The sequence below is a fragment of the Macaca mulatta genome, chromosome 11 (assembly GCF_049350105.2).
Source record: "Macaca mulatta isolate MMU2019108-1 chromosome 11, T2T-MMU8v2.0, whole genome shotgun sequence".
NCBI lineage: Eukaryota > Metazoa > Chordata > Mammalia > Primates > Cercopithecidae > Macaca > Macaca mulatta.
The window spans coordinates 64,400,621-64,414,241 of record NC_133416.1 but is presented as its reverse complement, the minus strand read 5'-3'; the positions used below and the strand labels follow the sequence as shown (position 1 = coordinate 64,414,241).

The window sequence follows — 13,621 nt, the reverse complement described above, 5'->3', positions numbered from 1 at the left end:
AGTTCTGATAGATGACTAGATCTCTAATGGGACCATGGTTTTGGGCTCTCCCAAAACCTGCCACTGCGATTCATCGAGCATATCACTTCTCAGCTCTGGATCTGTGTCCATATCAGTAAAATAAGAGACTTGGACTTACTAGGTGACCTCTAAGTTTCCTTCCAGACTATTAATTCTGTGGTACTGTGGTACTCATTTAGGGCCCTTGTAGTTGAGCTTTGAGATAGGGTCTTGCTCTGTCACCCAGGCTGGAGTGCAGTGGCAGATCTCAGCTGACTGCAGTGGCCTCCCGTATTCAAGCGATTCTTGTGCCTCGGTCTCCTGAGTAGCTGGGATTACAGGTGCGATCCACCATGCCTTATTATTATTATCATTATCATTATTATTATTATTATTATTATTTTGGTATTTTTGGTAGAGACAGGGTTTCACCATGTTGCCCAGGCTGGTCTTGAACTCCTGGGCTCAAGTGATGCCCCGCCTTGGCCTCCCAAAGTGCTGTGATTACAGGCATGAGCCACTGCTCCCAGCCCAACTCATCTTCTGAAAACCCTTTAGGGTTGTTTTTGTTTTTGTTTTTGTTTTTGTTTTTTTTGAGACTGAGTCTCGCCCTGTCGCCCACGCTGGAGTGCAGTGGCATGATCTCGGCTCACTGCAACCTTCACCTCCCAGGTTCAAGCAATTCTTCTGCCTCAGCCTCCCAAGTAACTGGGACTACAGGCATGTACCACTGTGCCCAGCTAATTTTTGCATATTTAGTTGAGACAGGGTTTCACCATGTTGGCCAGGCTGGTCTCAAACTCCTGACCTTGTGATCCACCCACCTCGGCCTCTCAAAGTACTGGGATTACAGGCGTGAGCCACTGCGCCTGGCCGCCTTTCTTTAATCCTAAAGCTGGAGGATTGGGTTTTACCTGTCAGGGACAGAAGCAGATGTTTATTACAATAAAAGCTACAGCAACTGAATTCACAGTGCCAAGATGCTATATTATCCAAACATGCTCAGCAGTCCCTGTCCTATGTGGCTGAAAAAAGGGGAAGAGCAGAAGTCATCTTGCCTGCAAGGTGCAGCTTTTCCTTTAGAGCATCTCAAAGCAAGCCCTGTTGTTCTGCAGTCTGTCAGAGCAGGGCCATTAAAGAACCTGCAGAGTCAGAACCATCCTGCACCACCTTTTCAAACTTCACCCTTAAATAGAAAAAAAAAAAAAAGTAGTGGGTGAGAATGACAAAGCATGTTGCCCTGGAAATCTCTTGGGTCCAAGTAGCTGTATCCCTAACCATGGTCCTACAGGAGCTTGCCTGACTCAGTCTCCAACACAGTCCTTTATTTCTTACAGATACAAGGAATAAAGCAGCACTGCATTGCCACCTCTAAATTGCTCTCCCCTGAGATGGGAGTATCTCCTCTTTCATCTATGTCACAGCCCAAAGAGTAGGAGAAGGGTAAACCCCTGTGAGATCAGAATGGCATCTGTCTCTTTGATCCATCAGTTACATACTGAGGCATCAAAGGTGGGAGATGGAATCAGGGAATCAAAAGGGTTTAGGAAGTGTGAGGTTGGCCATCCTACCTTTAAGAGTTTGCAGTTCTCATGAGGAAGGGGACATTACTTAGAAATTATTAAAAAGATTCCTTATGTGGCAGCTATATCCTTCTGTCTAGTGTTAACTGGCCCTTTTTAATAGCCCTGGTAATTCCATTCACCCTGAGGACAAAATTTTGCAAGAAGGAGGGTGGGGAGATGTCTCTGGGAGCTGATGGAGGGAATGAAGCAATACTACATATTCTTCACTTTCTTACAGGATAGCAAAGTACTTCTCCAACCACCCACAGATAAAAAGCAATCTAACCATGCACGGTGACCCACGCCTGTAATCCTAGCACTTTGGAAGGCCGAGGCAGGCAGATCACCTGAGGTCAGGGGTTTGAGACCAACCTGGCCAACATGGTGAAACCCCGTCTCTACTAAAAATACAAACATTACCTGGGCATGGTGGTGGGCGCCTGTAATCCCAGCTGCTTAGGAGGCTGAGGCAGGAGAATCGCTTGAACCTGGGAGGTTGCAGTGAGTCCGGATCACTTCATTGCACTCCAGCCTGGGTGACAAGAGCAAGACTCTGTCTCAAAAAAAAAAAAAAAAAAGAAAGCCATCTAGTATGGCTGATAGGAGAGCTCTATGCGTTCGAATTAGTCTTTTTTTTTTTTTTTTACCCTGTCTCAAAAAATAAATGAAAAATAAAAATAAACTCCCTTTAAATGTTATATGAGCATGAACAGAAACTGTCCCTTGCTGAATTTGGCCATTATTCACCTGTTCACCTTAGATGAAGAATCAAGGAACAGCAGCTCTGGAGGGATGGGAGGAGTTAGGGTCCAGCCCTGCCCCAGACCTCTCAGTGTCCAATTTCTCTGTGTCAGCTGTGTTTCTCAGCTGTTCACTTTCCTCCAGCCCTGTCATTTCAGCCCTGACACCAAGGCAGGAGGTTAGGAGGTCTACAAATAGCGACTGGGTAGCTGGTGTGAACACAGGGTACTGGGGGGGCTTAGCCCCCAAGGAAGAGGACCAGTTTTTCCCCAGCACCACCATCAAGGCCTCGGGGCTCCCAGCTCCCTCTACAGACTGTGGACTGATTTAGGGAATCCCAAACGTAAGTTACCTCTTCATCCTCTCGATTTCCACGACTGCTCACGCCAGCTGCCCTGATCTATAATCTATTCAGCTTCTTCATTTCTTTCCTTGTCTGTGAGTCGTTTGGGTTTTAGGAGTAAAATTATTATTCTACTCTAGGATGAGTTAGGATTGGAGGGGGGGTGGGGGTGGGGTAAAGGGAATGAAGTAGTAAGGGAAGGAAAGGCTCATATTACCCTGAAAACTTAAAATAGCTGAGCCCTGAGGCAGGCTGGGACAGAACTAGGCACAGGGCCCCCAGGGCTCAAGAAAGAAGTAGGGGAGGACAAATGTCTGCAGTCCATCCTTCCTTGTGCGCACACGAGGACACACATTAAACCTCTTGAAGAGAGGAGATCTGGGAAGGTATGCATCACATCTCTGTTGCCCACAGATTCCCAAGAGAAACAAAGTACCTATAGGAAAATAACATAAACCATGCAGCCTTGAACACTGTAAGGGCTGTAAACTATGGGGTCTCCCCTCAGGATGGAAGGATGAGTATCAGTTTGAGGAACTAATTGGGGAGCTCTTTAGTCTGTTGGGATTTATTTATTTATTTATTATTTTTTATTTTTTTTGAGATGGAGTCTTGCTCTGTCACCCAGGCTGGAGGGCAGTGGCACAATTCTGGCTCACTGCAACCTCCTGGGTTCAAGCGATTCTCCTTCCTTAGCTTCCTGAGTAGATGGAATTACTGGTGTCCACCATCACGCCCGGCTAATTTTTGTATATTTAGTAGAGATGGGGTTTCACCATGTTGGCCAGGCTAGTCTTGAACTCCTGATCTCTAGTGATCTGCCCGCCTCAGCCTCCCAAAGTGCTGGGATTACAGGCATGCACCACCGCGCCTGGTCATGTTGGGCTTTTTCCTAGACTTCCATGAAATCTGTTAATAAAACCTGCCAAATGATCTGTATTTGGCCCAGTGCAGTGGCTCACGCCTGGAATCTCAACACTTTGGGGGTTGAAACGGGAGGATTGCTTGAGCTAGTTCGGGTAAGCCTAGGCAACAAAGCAAGACCATGTCTCTACAAAAAATAAAAAGGTAGCCAGGTAGTGTGCACCTTGTGTTCCAGCTACTCAGGAAGCTGAGGTAGGGGGATTGCTTCAGGCTGGGAGGTCAAGGCTGCAGTGAGCCATGATCATGCCACTGCACTCCAACCTGGGTGACAGAGTGAAACCCCATCTCAACAACAACAAAATCTCTAATCACGTTTCTCCAAAAACCTTCCCTTTGAGTACCGCCCTACTGCAAGGGACAGAAATAAGGGGGAGAAGAGTGAAAGGGATTAGATTTCATAGTGGGGTCCAACCTCTTGCAGGATGACAGAAAAGGAGGTGCTGGAGTCCCCTAAGCCCTCTTTCCCAGCAGAGACTCGGCAAAGCGGGGTGAGTCTGGGCCTGTGACCACTGGGTGTGGGGGGCCAGGAAACCTTTACAGCTGAAGAAGAGTGCTTAAATTGATCTCATTTGTGTGTGACTCATGTTTTGCTGGCCAGCACCTGCAGTCCCCAATACCAATACCTGCCTAATCCTGGGGTACATTCCTTGCCCAAAACTAGAAAACTGTCTGTTTGCTCTAACACCCCCCTACTCTAGAGAGGGTGACAAGTCCTTTTAACGTTGGGTTTTCTTCACTCCCTCCCTCAGCTACAGCGGCTGAAGCAGTTACTCAGGAAGGGTTCTACAGGGACAAAGGAAATGGAACTTCCCCCAGAGCCCCAGGCCAATGGGGAGGCAGTGGGAGCTGGGGGTGGGCCCATCTACTACATTTATGAGGAAGAGGAAGAAGAAGAAGAGGAGGAGGAGGAGCCACTCCCAGAACCTCCTAAGCTGGTCAACGATAAGCCCCACAAATTCAAAGATCATTTCTTCAAGAAGCCAAAGTTCTGTGATGTCTGTGCCCGGATGATTGTTCGTGAGTCATAAAGGGGAGTGAAGAGAGTATGATGTTGAAGGCAGAGGTTGGGGAGAGGGCATACAAGAGGAGTATTTGTAGCAGATGGGCTGTGGCTAGAGTTGGTGTAAGGCAATGCTGTTAGAGATTGAGCAAGTAAGGTCCCAGACAGAAAAGGGAACCTAAGAGTAGCAGCAGTGGTACAAAGGGAAAGGGCAATCTGGAATCTTATCTGAATTTTCTCCCCCTCTCCCAAGTCAACAACAAGTTTGGGCTTCGCTGTAAGAACTGCAAAACCAACATCCATGAACACTGTCAGTCCTATGTGGAAATGCAGAGATGCTTCGGCAAGATCGTGAGTAGGCTCTGGGGAACAAGGTGTAGAAAAGAGGTGACATGGACGGGCACAGTGGCTCACACCTGTAATCCCAGCACTTTGGGAGGCCGAGGCAGGCGGATCACGAGGTCAGGAGATGGAGACCATCCTGGTTAACACAGTGAAACCCTGTCTCTACTAAAAAATACAAAAAATTAGCCGGACGTGGTGGCGGGCACCTGTAGTCCCAGCTACTCGGGAGGCTGAGGCAGGAGAATGGCGTGAACCCGGGAGGCGGAGCTTGCAGTGAGCTGAGATTGCACCACTGCACTCCAGCCTGGGTGACAGAGCGAAAAAAAAAGAAAGGAGGAGACATGTCACCAGCTACCCCTTGCTGGTCCCTCCTCCATCCCATTCATTTCTCTGCTTTTTCTTTCTCAGCCCATCTCTTTTTCTGAGAAAGGGTGAGCACTCATGGGAGAGATGGGCTTCTGGACCTTACTTTGCTACCTCTAATGCTTCCTCCCATCCCATCCTACAGCCGCCTGGTTTCCGTCGGGCCTATAGTTCCCCACTCTACAGCAACCAGCAGTACGCTTGTATCAAAGATCTCTGTAAGTGCCCTTTATGGAACATGAGGGAATGGGCAAGCCTAGAGATGGTTTCATGCCATCTCTAGCTTTGGAAGCCAAATTCTGAAACAGAAACTTTCTATTTCCCATAATTCTCCCTCAACCTAACATTTTTATATCCATTTGGATGCAGAGGCAATATCCCCATTTTACAGCAGAGGGAGATAAGATTTAGTTGCAACTACATACGGTTAGCAAGAGGTAGCGCCAAGACTGGAATCTTCAGTTGCTAGCTTCAGAATCTGTGCTCTTCATGTGCAAAATCATTTCTAAGCAAGAACAAGGATTCTAGATTGTCCTCATCCTTACTACAGAGTCATACCAGACTTGGGGCAAGACCTAAAGGCTGCAGGCACCCTGGGCATGTTCATAATTTGGCAACCCTTAAAAGTATATTCATTGACAAATTTGCTCAACATTTATTTGGAGCAGAGGCTGAACTCTGTGAAGAGCATGGGTGAAAAAGAAGAACCTATTGGTGGCAGCACCTCAGCTTACACATGCCATTCAGCAGAACAAAAACCAGAAGTTAAGGGCCCATTCTCCTTAGAAGGAGAATAGTGATTCTGAGCATGTCTCAACTCCCAAGCAACCAAAGTTGTCTTTCAAACGTCATATAATGCTCTGCCTGGAAGGAGTTCTGATAAATACTTTTCTCCCTCACATTACATCACCAGTGATGTTTTTAGAGTCCTTTCTAGATCGGTGTCCTAGGTATTGCTCAGCTGACCCTTCCCTAATCTTCCCCCACGGCGCCCCCACTGCCACCCAGCACACACATGGGTATCCATCTACTCGATCCTGCCTTTCGCTTCCTTTCCTCCAAGCCTTTCTCTGCCTCCCCAATAATGTCTTCTTTCTCCTCCAATTTGATTAGCTGCTGCCAATCGCAATGACCCTGTGTTTGAAACCCTGCGCACTGGGGTGATCATGGCAAACAAGGAACGGAAGAAGGGACAGGCAGATAAAAAAAATGTGAGCACTGTACCTCCCCACGAGGTCCCTCCCAGAGATCCCATGGAGCAGGTCATTTTCCCATTTGGGAAGCTGACAGAAGTAATGGATTATCTTCCCCTAAAATTGCACATAACCCGACCAGGCATGGTGGCTCATGCCTGTAATCCCAGCACTTTGGAAGGCCAGGGCGGGTGTATCATGAAGCCAGGAGATCAAGACCATCCTGGCCAACATGGTGAAACCTCGTCTTTACTAAAAATACAAAAATTAGCCAGGCATGGTTGTGTGTAATCCCAGCTACTCGGGAGGCTGAGGCAAGAGAATCACTTGAACCCAGGAGGCGGAGGTTGCAGTGAGCTGAAATCACACCACTGCACTCTAGCCTGGGTGACAGAGCAAGACTCCATCTCAAAAAAAAAAAAAAAAAAAAAAAGGCCGGGTGAGGTGGCTCACGCCTGTAATCCCAGCACTTTGGGAGGCCAAGGCGGGTGGATTACCTGAGGTCAGGAGTTTGAGACCAGCCTGGCCAACATGGTGAAACCCCGTCTCTACTAAAAATACAAAAATTAGCCAGGTGTGGTAGCACACGCCTGTAATCCCAGCTACTTGGGAGGCTGAGGCAGGAGAATTGCTTGAGCCCAGGAGGCGGAGGTTGCAGTGAGCCGAGATTGTGCCACTGCACTCCAGCCTAGCCGACAGAGTGAGATTCTGTCTCAAAAAAAAAAAAAAAGAAAAGAAAAAGAAAAAAAAATTGCACATAACCCAACAGAAATATTTTTGCATGCAATTTTAGGGGGTTTTGGGACCTACTGCAGCTCACTCACCATGGGCCTCTGGTTAAGAACTCTAGCCATAGATTACGTTTTCTCAGCTTCCTTCTGAAATAGTCAGATTAGCCACTACAACCACATGAAGGCTAGGCCCAAAGTCTTTGGCATTGCTGGGTGACAGAGGCAAGAGCTGTGCTTTTGGATGTAGGAAAGAGAACTTGTCATGCCAAGTAACTGGAGAATTCTAGAGCCATGCAAGGATCCATGAAGATCATCTGGTCTGACCCATTCATTTTACAGATGATGAAACTGAGGCACAAAGCTACTGGCCAAGATAAACCTCATTTCCTTTTGTAACAGGGTTTCTAGGTTAGTAATGCCATAGATTTGCATTCAGTTCAGCATGGAATTTGTTAGAATATTCTTATATCTTTCTGGACAACCAGGGTTGGACCAGTATGGATGATGGTTACAGTTAGATGGACTCCTAAAATTGGTTGAGTGGCAGTACTCAGAGTCCAGGTCCTTTCAGTATTATACAGCTAGAGGGAGATTTCTGGTGCGTTATAACATGATTTAGATATAATGAAGATACAAATTGTATGTTCATGCCGGGTGCGGTGGCTCACGCCTGTAATCCCAGCACTTTGGGACGCCAAGGTGGGCAGATTACTTGAGGTCAGGAGTTCGAAACCTGCCTGGCCAACATGGTGAAACCCTGTCTCTACTGAAAACACACACACACACACACACACACACTATATATATATATATATATATATATATATATATATATATATATCCAGGGCGTGGTGGCACTCACTTGTAATCCCAGCTACTTGGGAGGCTGAGGCAGGAGAATCGCTTGAACCCGGGAGGCAGAGGTTGCAGTGAGCCACTGCACTTCACACTTCAGCCTGAGGGAGAAAGCAAGACCTTGTCTCAAAAAAAAAAAAAGAAAGAAAGAAAAGAAAAGATAAATGTACATATTTGTTCTTGATCAAAAAATCACCTGCAAAAAACAGAACTAGAAATCTGGCCTCAGACTTGTTGATATGGAGGTTGGGCACAGATAAGGGATTTCTATGGAGTGAATTCTGACTTACAAGGCACTAGCAGTGTGATTTGGCTGCTTCCAGAAGGGCTAACATACTCTTGGGTTATATTCTTTTAAGGGAATTATAAAAATTGTGCTGCTCTTTTTTTTTTTTTTTTTTTTTAGACGGAGTTTCGCTGTTGTTGCCCAGGCTGGAGTGCAATGGCATGATCTTGGCTCACCACAAACTCCGCCTCCCAGAGTCAAGTAATTATCCTGCCTCAACCTCCCAAGTAGCTGGGATTACAGGCATGCGCCACCACGCCTGGCTAATCTTGTATTTTTAGTAGAGAGGAGGTTTCTCCATGTTGGTCAGGCTGGTCTCGAACTCCCGACCTCAGGTGATCCGCCCACCTCAGCCTCCCAAAGTGCTGGGATTACAGGTGTAAGCCACCGTGCCTGGCCATGCTGCTCATTTTTTACTTACACACTGGAGTATTTTTAAAGGCTGACAGCATAGTCAAGGACCTGGAATCTGGTAGTGAATTCCCTGTCATTTAGCTACATTCAAGCAGAATGTGGGTGACCCACCTGATAGGATGTTTTAGAGAAAGTCCGTGCATTAAGCAGAGGGCTGGGCTAGATATTTCCTCCAAGGCCTCTTCCAACCCTGAGATCCCATTACTCTGTAGTTCTCTGACCTGATTATAGAGAGCCAGGGCATGGGTTCCCAAGACAGCGTCTCCCTAACTCTGGTGCCCCCTCCAGCCTCTAGCAGCCATGATGGAGGAGGAGCCAGAGTCGGCCAGACCAGAGGAAGGCAAACCCCAGGATGGTGAGTGTCACCCACCTCCATCCAGAGATGGAGTAGGATTAGAGGCTCAGCTGTGGCACAGAGGGTGGAGGAGCAAAGGGCAGGCCAGCTTTGGATAGATGAGGCCTTTCCACAGAAGGGTAAGAGAATAAGAATTGACCTCCAGGAGACAGACAATTTGTTGGTGTTTCCTATCCCAGGAAACCCTGAAGGGGATAAGAAGGCTGAGAAGAAGACACCTGATGACAAGGTAAGAATCTTTCCTCCCTGCAAGGACCCCAGTCCTCTCCCCAACCCAGCTCTGACACCACCACTCATGGCCCTGGCGGAAGCTCACTCTTTAACTCCTAGGCTTCCCATCACCCTTGACCTACTCTCTCCATCACCTTGCACACCCACCCACAACCAAAACACTTCTCTCAGTTCGGGGACCTAGAAGAGAGTTGGAGTGTAGAGTGTGTGGTGAATGTCCCTGCCTTGGAATCCTGCCGCTCAGTGTGGGGTAGAGGAGCCCTAAGACTCATCATTCCCTTTCACCCCCAGCACAAGCAGCCTGGCTTCCAGCAGTCTCATTACTTTGTGGCTCTCTATCGGTTCAAAGCCCTGGAGAAGGACGATCTGGATTTCCCGTGAGAGGCCTTGGGGCAGGGGGCTGGTACTGTGGAGTGAAGAGGAAAGAGCTGGGTTCCCCCAAGGGAAAGGAAAAAGGGGGACTCAGGGCTTGGAGCCTATTGATGCTGGACCAGGGGCACAGAAGGGGACCTGCTATGTGAGTGAGGCCTCTCTTTTCCCCTCTCAGGCCAGGAGAGAAGATCACAGTCATTGATGACTCCAATGAAGAATGGTGGCGGGTGAGAAAAATGGCTAGGGCTAGGATGGAGTGTGGGTTGAGTCACGAACCCGACATTGAGAGATGGACTCTCCCTACTATCTTCCCTAGGGGAAAATCGGGGAGAAGGTCGGATTTTTCCCTCCAAACTTCATCATTCGGGTCCGGGCTGGAGAACGTGTGCACCGCGTGACAAGATCCTTCGTGGGGAACCGCGAGATAGGGCAGATCACTCTCAAGAAGGACCAGGTAGGCTGTTGCCCCAATCCAATCCCAGGCCTGAATGCTCCCTAGCCGACCACACTCCTTGGAGAGCTTAACCATTAATGAGATTAGGGTGAGCCTCTGTAACCCCCGGCTCCCCTGCTGTCCTCTCCTACCGTTTCCTTTGATTCCTCTCCTACTTCTGATCCTTTAATCTTCTAGATCGTGGTGCAGAAAGGAGACGAAGCGGGCGGCTACGTCAAGGTCTACACCGGCCGCAAGGTGGGGCTGTTTCCCACCGACTTTCTGGAGGAGATCTAGGCGTGCGGGCGCCTGCAAGCGGGAGACACCCACACCCCATTCTGGGCGGGCCCAGTGGAGTTTGGGGAGGGGGCGAAAACAACAGAACTGCTGGGAGAGGAGGGGTTGGAAGGCCCGCCTGAGCGCGACGGGGCTTCCGGAAAGGGACTGGTTCTCGCCCTGTTCCCCAGCCTGGAGCCTCGGGTACGTGCTGCCCAGAGCAGCCCGGATCCGAAACCTTTCAGGCCCCGCTTGCAAGAGCTGGAAAAAAACGCATATCTACTAGCAGAAGCGAGGGACTGGGGCGGGGGGCGGGGGGCGGGGGCGAGGGAGGATGAACTGTCGAATGTTGCAAGTTTTATTAAACTTTTGACAAAACTTAGAAAAGTTGTTCTTTAACTGGGGTTGAGGAGAGGGCCTGCGGAGGGGTGGAGAATCCTCCCTAACTGCCCGACCTCGTTACCATCGGGTAACCTGAGACCCATCTGGGCTGAGGTTGGCGGGAGGTGGGAAGACAAGTGCGCCCGCCAGGTGAGGCCTCTGTGGTCAGTGAAGAAAGGGGAGCGCGGGGCTGCAGTCGCCGCCCCGGCGCCCCAGCGGCTGGGAGCCGGTTCTTGTAGTAGGGTAAAGTCCCCCTTGCTCTTGGCTATTTAGCCGCAGGCAGCCTCTTGTATTTCGAATCTGGCTTGGCGCCGAGTTAGGCCGCCAGGGGGCGATGCAAGATCTCGGTTGGAGAGCGAGGGATGGGAGGGGGTAGAGGGTGGGTAAGGGGAGAGAACCAGAGACACCAAGCCCGAGACCCTGGGCCTGGGAGGGGGTGGGGTGCGTGCCGTCTCCATGGCAACACTTCCTCAAGTCCTCCGGGAACCGAGCTAGCTAGGCCGGGGGCCTAACCCCTCCCACGCGGCCCCTGCCCTAACCCTTTCCGACAGGTTCCGAGTGAGGACGGAGGGCAGACAGCTAACCGGCTCTCGCGGAGACCCCCTGCGGAGCGCCGTATGCAAATGTTATTATTTGCATATGCAAATATGCAAATGCGCCGGCCCTGGTCAGGGCGGCAGGTGGCGAAGAGCGGGAAGGTGTGGGGAAGGGAGCAGAAGGAGACGAGGAGTTTGGGGACCTGGGAGCGGACCCAGTGAGAGGGAGGCTGAAGTGGTCGCTGGAGTGGGGCAAGCGTGTGGGGGGGGTCTTGAGCTCGATGCCGGGTGGGGGAGGGTCGGCTTGGCCAGCCAGGAGCTCCTCTTCTCGTCTGCCCGTTGTCTGCCAGGACTGAGGTTGGCACCGCCTAGCAAGGTTGGCAGCGGGAGCCCGGGCACCATCTGCTGCTGGCGGGGGGAGGGCCGAGACTCAGCTGGGAGGAGGGCCTGGGACAGGCGCGCCCCCCTTCCAGAAGGCTGAGGTGTGATGGGGGTAGGGAAGCACACAAGAAGACTGCAGGACCGAGTTCAGTTTTCTGTTCCCTTTGCCCTTGACGGTCCCGGATGCCTGAGGGGGTGGAGGTGGAGTCATTAAAGAAAACCCCCCTTTAATCGCGATTGAGCTGGAATAGGAGCAGATCACAGGCAAACACACACACCAACCATACGCAAATCAAGCCTTCTGTCCTCATCCTTCCTTGAAATCCACCTAACAGGAATGTATGAGGGGAGGGACCGCGAGGGCTCGGGTCGTCTCTATTCATCAAGGTCTGAGGGACTCAAAACCAGAGCCCCCCCGAGATCCTCGAGAGGGCCCCCCATCAATGCTCAGGCAAAACCAATTTACTGGCTCATTGGGCGGCAATGCTGGTGTGCGGATGCCGAGGAGCAGGGAGAACGGCTGTTCTCTCCCTACACTCGGGGGGCGCCCCCCTCCCTAGCCTCACTGAGCCGGCAGCTGTCCCTAATTAGAGCGGCGGTTTAATTGGATTTATCAGCAGTTAATAGGAAATTAAGCAAAGGGCCCGAGAGAAGGGGGGCGGGAAAAGCGGGGAAACAGGCTGTGCTGAACTTGAAGGAGGGGTGCTAGGGTACCAGGGGTGGGGACATGTGACCCAGTGTCCCGATGGAGCCCCATGGTCACACCCTCCCCTCAGTACTCACCAAGACTGTTAAGCCCTGGCCTGAGGGCCAGAGAGCAGGTCCCCAGAGAGCGCGGTAGGCGTGACAGCGACCCTGTGTGAGCTCCCAGCGCCCTTCATCCCCGTAAGCGGCGCCTAGGTGATGGATGATACTGCCGCACGCTGCAAAGGTCATAAGTCTGGGCCAAGGAGCAGAATGAATTGAAAACAGATCCGAGGAAGGGCCGGTACTGGGGTACAAGACAACCCGCACCCCACCTCCTCCACTGCCCACTCAGCGCGCGCGCGCGCACACACACACACACACACACACACACACACGTGCCCCTTGAAGTTGGAAGACTGGGCAGCACGGGGGGAAAGGGCAGAGTACAGAGTGACCCTCTCTATAAACCCCACTGGCAGCCGTGTTGGGGATCCTGAGAATCTTCTGGTGCAGCTCCAATGTTCCCTTTGGGTTCTCCCTCCACCAAACTGCCCGATTTGGGTCTGTGGGGTCCCCCGGGTCTGCTGCTCAGGGGCGGCCCAACATCGACACCACGCTCCCTAGGGGCCAGTCAAGGAAGCTTGCAGGCAGCTAAGCCCTGGCGCACGGGCCTCTTAGTCCACAGCCCCAGGCGCCTCCTGTCACCAAGACTTCATTATACTGCTAGGTTAACGAGGCCTGCTCCGGAGACCCTGAGGACCTCCCTGCCACATTCCACCCTGCAGGGCACAGATGGCAACTCTTGCATATACTAAGGTGTGCTAGCCTCTGAGTGGGTGTGGGTGGTCTCTCCGTGCCCCAGGCAATTATGGACGTCTGTATCCCCGGCGTGTGGTTTGTGTGTGTCCGTTTGTTCCCTGGGTATGTGAGGTGTGTCCACCTGAGCCCCAGGTGTGTCCGACTCTGTGTCCGGGTGTGTGTCTGTGCCCCGAGTGTGTCTATATCTGTCGGGTTTGTCCACTTCCCGCTCCCCAGCTCCCATCTGAGTGATTTTGCCCGGATGTGCCTCCGCGTGGGGGCGTTTCCGTGCGTCTCCGCCTGCAGGTATGTGTGAAAATCAGGAAGAGCCAGCGGGGAGTGTGTGTTGCTATCGCGTCTCCGCCTGCAGGTATGTGTGTCTCGGTGACAATGCGTGGGCGTGTGCCTGGG

General features: G+C 51.1%; 1 protein-coding gene and 1 long non-coding RNA gene across 5 annotated transcripts; one reads left to right on the top strand and one right to left on the bottom strand.

Moving 5' to 3' along the window:
- Nucleotides 1–2,396: 2,396 nt before the first annotated feature.
- Nucleotides 2,397–10,814, top strand: STAC3 (SH3 and cysteine rich domain 3). Of its 4 annotated transcripts, XM_001115922.5 has the most exons (12): nucleotides 2,397–2,649; nucleotides 3,995–4,061; nucleotides 4,323–4,590; nucleotides 4,827–4,924; nucleotides 5,427–5,499; nucleotides 6,395–6,492; nucleotides 9,049–9,115; nucleotides 9,295–9,344; nucleotides 9,638–9,723; nucleotides 9,894–9,945; nucleotides 10,035–10,172; nucleotides 10,350–10,814. In XM_001115922.5, the coding sequence occupies exons 2-12, from the start codon at nucleotides 3,996–3,998 to the stop codon at nucleotides 10,446–10,448; spliced, it is 1,095 nt and encodes a 364-aa protein (XP_001115922.1). In that variant the 5' UTR covers nucleotides 2,397–2,649; nucleotide 3,995; the 3' UTR covers nucleotides 10,449–10,814.
- LOC114671100 (uncharacterized) lies at nucleotides 10,772–13,522 on the bottom strand. The gene is made up of 2 exons (XR_013401181.1): nucleotides 12,509–13,522; nucleotides 10,772–11,912 (listed from the first exon to the last, which is right to left on the bottom strand). It is a non-coding gene; the product is annotated as an uncharacterized LOC114671100 (long non-coding RNA).
- Nucleotides 13,523–13,621: the final 99 nt, after the last annotated feature.

Coding starts and splice junctions, on each gene's coding strand:
- STAC3 (XM_001115922.5), top strand. CDS start 3,996: ATGACAGAAAAGGAGGTGCTGGAGTCCCCTAAGCCCTCTTTCCCAGCA. Junction 4,925..5,426: donor AGAGATGCTTCGGCAAGATC/GTGAGTAGGCTC, acceptor CCCATCCTACAG/CCGCCTGGTTTCCGTCGGGC. Junction 9,724..9,893: donor AAGGACGATCTGGATTTCCC/GTGAGAGGCCTT, acceptor TTCCCCTCTCAG/GCCAGGAGAGAAGATCACAG.